General features: G+C 50.9%; 1 protein-coding gene across 5 annotated transcripts in view; it reads right to left on the bottom strand.

Moving 5' to 3' along the window:
• Positions 1 to 4,949: 4,949 nt before the first annotated feature.
• Positions 4,950 to 8,203, bottom strand: part of LOC139550098 (guanine nucleotide-binding protein G(s) subunit alpha-like) — a 191,250-nt gene continuing 187,996 nt past the window's right edge. For all 5 annotated transcript variants that reach the window (XM_071360727.1, XM_071360728.1, XM_071360729.1 and 2 more), the window contains 2 exons: positions 6,328 to 6,395; positions 4,950 to 6,101 (listed from right to left, as the gene is read on the bottom strand). In XM_071360727.1, coding sequence (XP_071216828.1) covers positions 5,955 to 6,101; positions 6,328 to 6,395 — 215 coding nt within the window. In that variant the 3' untranslated portion in view covers positions 4,950 to 5,954. The remainder of the gene's footprint in view (positions 6,102 to 6,327; positions 6,396 to 8,203) is intronic.

The following is an 8,203-nucleotide window of genomic DNA, read 5'->3' as shown; positions in this document are numbered from 1 at the left end:
GTCATGGAACGAGCAGGTGTTCCTAATGGTTTGTCCACTCAGTGTATATACTATGTATGTAATGTATAAATATTGACCATGTACACCTCCTAGGTACACACATACACTTTGTACATATATATTTATATAGACCTGTACATCCATGTATAAAAGGTAAAACACTCCAACGTACAGTACACACTCGCTCTCCATCATCATCATCATCATCATCATTCACACAATACAACTCTGTGAGTCTATTCACACACACACACAGATTCTCAGACATTCATCATATCGAAAAAGAGTTGGGCTCCTATTCAAAAAAAGCAACATCCAGATTAAAATGTGGACACTTTCTACTGTCAATGTGTTTCTCCTTTAAAGCTGTGGAAGAAGGTTAGACGAAATGGGAGGGAAAAGGCATGTGGTGTGTGTCCCAAATGGTAGCCTACTCCCTGTGTAGTGCTATAGGGCCCGTTTGGGCCCCGGCCAAAAGTATATAGGGAATAGGCTGCCGACAGGATTTAATTAGTGCCAATAAGGGTCAATTACAGTGCCAATAGGCTGCCAATAAGGGTCAATTACAGTGCCAATAGGCTGCCAATAAGGCGTCAATTACAGTGCCAATAGGCTGCCTATAAGGGTCAATTACAGTGCCAATAGGCTGCCTATAAGGGTCAATTACAGTGCCAATAGGCTGCCTATAAGGGTCAATTACAGTGCCAATAGGCTGCCTATAAGGGTCAATTACAGTGCCAACAGGGATGCAAGTCATGACGTTCATTCGCTGCAATGTCTCATCTTCTCCTCGCAGGTCGGCGGTTCCTTTGCATAATATATTCAGGGTTAGGGTTATAATATATATAATATATATATATATATAATATATTCAGGGTTCTATTTTTTATTTGTTTTGCTAAAAACAGCATTTCCTTTTTATTATAAAGCAGAAACCCTGTAAAGAGAAAGTTGTGTCTCTACAACACCGCAGTCAGAGAGTCGTGTCTCTACAACACCACAGTCAGAGAGTCGTGTCTCTACAACACCGCAGTCAGAGAGTCGTGTCTCTACAACACCGCAGTCAGAGAGTCGTGTCTCTACAACACCACAGTCAGAGAGTCGTGTCTCTACAACACCACAGTCAGAGAGTCGTGTCTCTACAACACCACAGTCAGAGAGTCGTGTCTCTACAACACCACAGTCAGAGAGTCGTGTCTCTACAACACCACAGTCAGAGAGTCGTGTCTCTACAACACCGCAGTCAGAGAGTCGTGTCTCTACAACACCACAGTCAGAGAGTCGTGTCTCTACAACACCACAGTCAGAGAGTCGTGTCTCTACAACACCACAGTCAGAGAGTCGTGTCTCTACAACACCACAGTCAGAGAGTCGTGTCTCTACAACACCGCAGTCAGAGAGTCGTGTCTCTACAACACCGCAGTCAGAGAGTCGTGTCTCTACAACACCACAGTCAGAGAGTCGTGTCTCTACAACACCACAGTCAGAGAGTCGTGTCTCTACAACACCGCAGTCAGAGAGTCGTGTCTCTACAACACCACAGTCAGAGAGTCGTGTCACCACAGTCAGAGAGTCGTGTCTCTACAACACCACAGTCAGAGAGTCGTGTCTCTACAACACCACAGTCAGAGAGTCGTGTCTCTACAACACCACAGTCAGAGAGTCGTGTCTCTACAACACCACAGTCAGAGAGTCGTGTCTCTACAACACCACAGTCAGAGAGTCGTGTCACCACAGTCAGAGAGTCGTGTCTCTACAACACCACAGTCAGAGAGTCGTGTCTCTACAACACCACAGTCAGAGAGTCGTGTCTCTACAACACCGCAGTCAGAGAGTCGTGTCTCTACAACACCACAGTCAGAGAGTCGTGTCTCTACAACACCACAGTCAGAGAGTCGTGTCTCTACAACACCACAGTCAGAGAGTCGTGTCTCTACAACACCACAGTCAGAGAGTCGTGTCTCTACAACACCACAGTCAGAGAGTCGTGTCACCACAGTCAGAGAGTCGTGTCTCTACAACACCACAGTCAGAGAGTCGTGTCTCTACAACACCACAGTCAGAGAGTCGTGTCTCTACAACACCACAGTCAGAGAGTCGTGTCTCTACAACACCACAGTCAGAGAGTCGTGTCTCTACAACACCACAGTCAGAGAGTCGTGTCACCACAGTCAGAGAGTCGTGTCTCTACAACACCACAGTCAGAGAGTCGTGTCTCTACAACACCACAGTCAGAGAGTCGTGTCTCTACAACACCGCAGTCAGAGAGTCGTGTCTCTACAACACCACAGTCAGAGAGTCGTGTCTCTACAACACCACAGTCAGAGAGTCGTGTCTCTACAACACCACAGTCAGAGAGTCGTGTCTCTACAACACCGCAGTCAGAGAGTCGTGTCTCTACAACACCACAGTCAGAGAGTCGTGTCTCTACAACACCACAGTCAGAGAGTCGTGTCTCTACAACACCACAGTCAGAGAGTCGTGTCTCTACAACACCACAGTCAGAGAGTCGTGTCTCTACAACACCACAGTCAGAGACTCGTGTCTCTACAACACCACAGTCAGAGAGTCGTGTCTCTACAACACCACAGTCAGAGAGTCGTGTCTCTACAACACCACAGTCAGAGAGTCGTGTCTCTACAACACCGCAGTCAGAGAGTCGTGTCTCTACAACACCGCAGTCAGAGAGTCGTGTCTCTACAACACCACAGTCAGAGAGTCGTGTCTCTACAACACCACAGTCAGAGAGTCGTGTCACCACAGTCAGAGAGTCGTGTCTCTACAACACCGCAGTCAGAGAGTCGTGTCTCTACAACACCACAGTCAGAGAGTCGTGTCTCTACAACACCACAGTCAGAGAGTCGTGTCTCTACAACACCACAGTCAGAGAGTCGTGTCTCTACAACACCGCAGTCAGAGAGTCGTGTCTCTACAACACCACAGTCAGAGAGTCGTGTCTCTACAACACCGCAGTCAGAGAGTCGTGTCTCTACAACACCACAGTCAGAGAGTCGTGTCTCTACAACACCACAGTCAGAGAGTCGTGTCTCTACAACACCACAGTCAGAGAGTCGTGTCTCTACAACACCGCAGTCAGAGAGTCGTGTCACCGCAGTCAGAGAGTCGTGTCTCTCCAACACCACAGTCAGAGAGTCGTGTCTCTACAACACCGCAGTCAGAGAGTCGTGTCTCTACAACACCACAGTCAGAGAGTCGTGTCTCTACAACACCACAGTCAGAGAGTCGTGTCACCAGTCTGATCTGTCACCGCTGCATGTGCTTCTATAGACAGAGTTGTTGACATCAAGCTGTCCAGCGCAGGTCAAGGGGTCAGATAACATACGTCCCAGCTCAATGTACAGGTACAGCCATAATCAAGGCACAAACATCTACAAGTAGATTTATTTTTAGTTTTACAAAAGAATATTACATTTTACAATCTGTACAGGATAAATCAAGAAGCCTTGTTCAGCTCAGTACAAGTTTTTAAACTAACAAAAAAAATTAAAGGAATAAATTCTGTCCCCGCCCCTCTGTCTGTCTCCGCCCGCCCCTCCCGTCTGTCCCCCGCCCCTCTGTCTGTCCCCCGCCCCTCCCGTCCGCCCCTCTGTCTGTCCCCCGCCCCTCTGTCTGTCCCCCGCCCCTCCCGTCCGCCCCTCTGTCTGTCCCCCGCCCCTCTGTCTGTCCCCCGCTCCTCTGTCTGTCCCCCTCCCGTTCCCCCTCTGTCTGTCCCCCGCCCCTCTGTCTGTCTCCGCCCGCCCCTCTGTCTGTCCCCCGCCCCTCCCGTCCGCCCCTCTGTCTGTCTCCGCCCGCCCCTCTGTCTGTCCCCCGCCCCTCCCGTCCGCCCCTCTGTCTGTCCCCCGCCCCTCTGTCTGTCCCCCGCCCCTCCGTCCCCCCTCTGGCATAGATGTTCCAAGCTAAAATGATTGTTGTTGTTGCTGACAGACCAGTCAGTCAACGTGTCGGTTAGTTGTTCCTTCTAGGACGGCTTCACGCCAGGCAGAAAGCAGCGACGGGAGATAAGTTGCAGAGGGATTAGTCCCATTCCTTTCTTCATTCATCTGTTCATTCCTTTGTTCATTCCATCGTTTCCTTCCTGCCTCTCAGGGCCTCAAACAACAGGAGGCCTGAGTCTCTCCATCCCTCTCCTCTCTCTGTCTCTCCCCCTGCTCTGTATCGGTCCTTTAGGTCCTCAAACAACAGGAGGCCTGAGTCTCTCCCCCCCTCTCCTCTCTCTGTCTCTCCCCCTGCTCTGTATCGGTCCTTTAGGGCCTCAAACAACAGGAGGCCTGAGTCTCTCCATCCCTCTCCTCTCTCTGTCTCTCCCCCTGCTCTGTATCGGTCCTTTAGGTCCTCAAACAACAGGAGGCCTGAGTCTCTCCCCCCCTCTCCTCTCTCTGTCTCTCCCCCTGCTCTGTATCGGTCCTTTAGGGCCTCAAACAACAGGAGGCCTGAGTCTCTCCATCCCTCTCCTCTCTCTGTCTCTCCCCCTGCTCTGTATCAGTCCTTTAGGGCCTCAAACAACAGGAGCCCTGAGTCTCTCCATCCCTCTCCTCTCTCTGTCTCTCCCCCTGCTCTGTATCGGTCCTTTAGGGCCTCAAACAACAGGAGGCCTGAGTCTCTCCCCCCCTCTCCTCTCTCTGTCTCTCCCCCTGCTCTGTATCAGTCCTTTAGGGCCTCAAACAACAGGAGGCCTGAGTCTCTCCCCCCCCTCTCCTCTCTCTGTCTCTTCCCCTGCTCTGTATCAGTCCTTTAGGGCCTCAAACAACAGGAGGCCTGAGTCTCTCCATCCCCCAGTCGACCTGCAACACTGCTACTGTGTAATACAGAGTATTAAATACTGTAATGCTACATTGTGTTTATACTTCCTCAACAAAAAAGGTATTAAACAACCTGTGTGCATTAAGCAAAGTGCATTTTCTGTTCTTCTTCCTCGTTTGTCTTCCTCCTCTTCTTCCTCCCTCTCTCCATCGCTCTGTCCGTTATCACTCTTTCTTCGGACGTGATTAGTTGGCTGGCAGGTGACACACACACATTGATCCACACACCACACCACCCACCCGCCCAGCCAGCCAACCAGTCCAGTACACACCACCACATGCCAGCCAGCCAGCCAGCCAGCCAGTCAGTCCAGTACACACCACCACCTCCCGCCCAGCCAGCCAGCCAGACGACACCTCAGTCTCCCAACAAGAGGAAGAGGACGACACCTCAGTCTCCCAACTAGAGGAAGAGGACGACACCTCAGTCTCCCAACAAGAGGAAGAGGATGACACCTCAGTCTCCCAACTAGAGGAAGAGGACGACACCTCAGTCTCCCAACTAGAGGAAGAGGACGACACCTCAGTCTCCCAACAAGAGGAAGAGGACGACACCTCAGTCTCCCAACAAGAGGAAGAGGATGACACCTCAGTCTCCCAACTAGAGGAAGAGGATGACACCTCAGTCTCCCAACTAGAGGAAGAGGACGACACCTCAGTCTCCCAACTAGAGGAAGAAGACGACACCTCAGTCTCCCAACAAGAGGAAGAGGACGACACCTCAGTCTCCCAACTAGAGGAAGAGGATGACACCTCAGTCTCCCAACAAGAGGAAGAGGATGACACCTCAGTCTCCCAACAAGAGGAAGAGGACGACACCTCAGTCTCCCAACAAGAGGAAGAGGATGACACCTCAGTCTCCCAACTAGAGGAAGAGGACGACACCTCAGTCTCCCAACAAGAGGAAGAGGATGACACCTCAGTCTCCCAACAAGAGGAAGAGGACGACACCTCAGTCTCCCAACAAGAGGAAGAGGACGACACCTCAGTAGTACTTTGTAGTCCCCATCAGGGAGGGACGGGACAGAGGGTGGTGTTAGGAGGGGGCAGGGCAGTTTTTTGGGGTTGAGGATGCAAAATGGTTGGATAAAGCCCCAGCAGGCTTGATGGGTGTGTGTCTGTCTGTCCGTCCCTTCACAAGAGTTCGTACTGCCTCAGATGCATCCTCTGAATAATATCCCGACAGTCGTTGAAGACCCTCCTGATGTTCTCCGTGTCCACAGCGCAGGTGAAGTGGGGGTAGCAGTAGTGTCGGCCATCTCCACTGGCTGTGCTGATCCTCTGAGGAGGGGAGAGGTCACAGGGCATGTTTGATTACATCAGACCAGGGTTACCAACAAGAGTATTAAAACAGGTGCTAAAAGGGGACTTTTTAAAGCTACAGTCTGTGATTGGTACATTACATTAATGTTTGGACATTTTGAACAAAACGGCAGCCAATTTGGTTTTTGTTTTCTAAATCTCAGATTGTAGGTTTAAATATGAATTAGTAATACTGAATAGTTACCAGGAACTCGTCTCGGATGAAAAACTTAGCTCTAGTCACTTTGGGGTCTTCACCAGGTTCAGGAGTCGCTGTAACAGACAGAAACACACTTCAGGTTCAACTGCCTGATAAAAACGAGAGGACATCCAATGAGTTCAAACTTTAGTTCAAATAGGTACATACCTTAATTCGGTATGGTGGGGTATGGTGTGATGTAGTATGGTGTGGTATGGTGAGCATGGTACGGTGTAGTGAACACGGTATGGTGTAGTGAGCATGGGGTGGTGTGGTGTAGTGAGCATGGGGTGGTGTGGTGTAGTGAGCATGGTGTGGTATGGTGTAGTGAGCATGGTGTGGTGTAGTGAGCATGGTGTGGTGTAGTGAGCATGGTGTGGTATGGTGTAGTGAGCATGGTGTGGTGTAGTGAGCATGGTGTGGTGTAGTGAGCATGGTGATGTATGGTGTAGTGAGCATGGTGTGGTGTAGTGAGCATGGTGTGGTATGGTGTAGTGAGCATGGTGTGGTGTAGTGAGCATGGTGTGGTATGGTGTAGTGAGCATGGTGATGTATGGTGTAGTGAGCATGGTGTGGTGTAGTGAGCATGGTGTGGTATGGTGTAGTGAGCATGGTGTGGTGTAGTGAGCATGGTGAGGTGCGGTGCAGTGAGCATGGTGTGGTATGGTGTAGTGAGCATGGTGTGGTGTGGTGTAGTGAGCATGGTGTGGTATGGTGTAGTGAGCATGGTGTGGTGTGGTGTAGTGAGCATGGTGTGGTATGGTGTAGTGAGCGTGGTGTGGTGCAGTGAGCATGGTGTGGTGTAGTGAGCATGGTGTGGTATGGTGTAGTGAGCATGGTGTGGTGTGGTGCAGTGAGCATGGTGTGGTGTAGTGAGCATGGTGTGGTGTGGTGTAGTGAGCATGGTGTGGTGTGGTGTAGTGAGCATGGTGTGGTGTGGTGTAGTGAGCATGGTGATGTATGGTGTAGTGAGCATGGTGAGGTGCGGTGCAGTGAGCATGGTGTGGTATGGTGTAGTGAGCATGGTGTGGTGTGGTGTAGTGAGCATGGTGTGGTATGGTGTAGTGAGCATGGTGTGGTATGGTGTAGTGAGCATGGTGTGGTATGGTGTAGTGAGCGTGGTGTGGTGCAGTGAGCATGGTGTGGTGTAGTGAGCATGGTGTGGTATGGTGTAGTGGGCATGGTGTGGTGTGGTGCAGTGAGCATGGTGTGGTGTAGTGAGCATGGTGTGGTATGGAGTAGTGAGCATGGTGAGGTATGGTGTAGTGAGCATGGTGAGGTATGGTGTAGTGAGCATGGTGAGGTGCGGTGTAGTGAGCATGGTGTGGTGTGGTGTAGTGAGCATGGTGTGGTGTGGTGTAGTGAGCATGGTGTGGTGTGGTGTAGTGAGCATGGTGAGGTGTGGTGTAGTGAGCATGGTGTGGTGTAGTGAGCATGGTGTGGTGTGGTGTAGTGAGCATGGTGATGTATGGTGTAGTGAGCATGGTGAGGTGTAGTGAGCATGGTGTGGTGTGGTGTAGTGAGCATGGTGTGGTATGGTGTAGTGAGCATGGTGTGGTGTGGTGTAGTAAGCATGGTGTGGTATGGTGTAGTGAGCATGGTGTGGTGTGGTGTAGTGAGCATGGTGTGGGTGTAGTGAGCATGGTGTGGTGTGGTGTAGTGAGCATGGTGTGGTATGGTGTAGTGAGCATGGTGTGGTGTGGTGTAGTGAGCATGGTGTGGTGTAGTGAGCATGGTGTGGTGTGGTGTAGTGAGCATGGTGATGTATGGTGTAGTGAGCATGGTGAGGTGCGGTGTAGTGAGCATGGTGTGGTATGGTGTAGTGAGCATGGTGTGGTGTGGTGTAGTGAGCATGGTGTGGTATGGTGTAGTGAGCATGGTG

This window comes from Salvelinus alpinus, chromosome 23 (genome assembly GCF_045679555.1).
Source record: "Salvelinus alpinus chromosome 23, SLU_Salpinus.1, whole genome shotgun sequence".
Lineage (NCBI taxonomy): Eukaryota > Metazoa > Chordata > Actinopteri > Salmoniformes > Salmonidae > Salvelinus > Salvelinus alpinus.
This window is presented reverse-complemented; position numbering and strand designations above follow the sequence as displayed.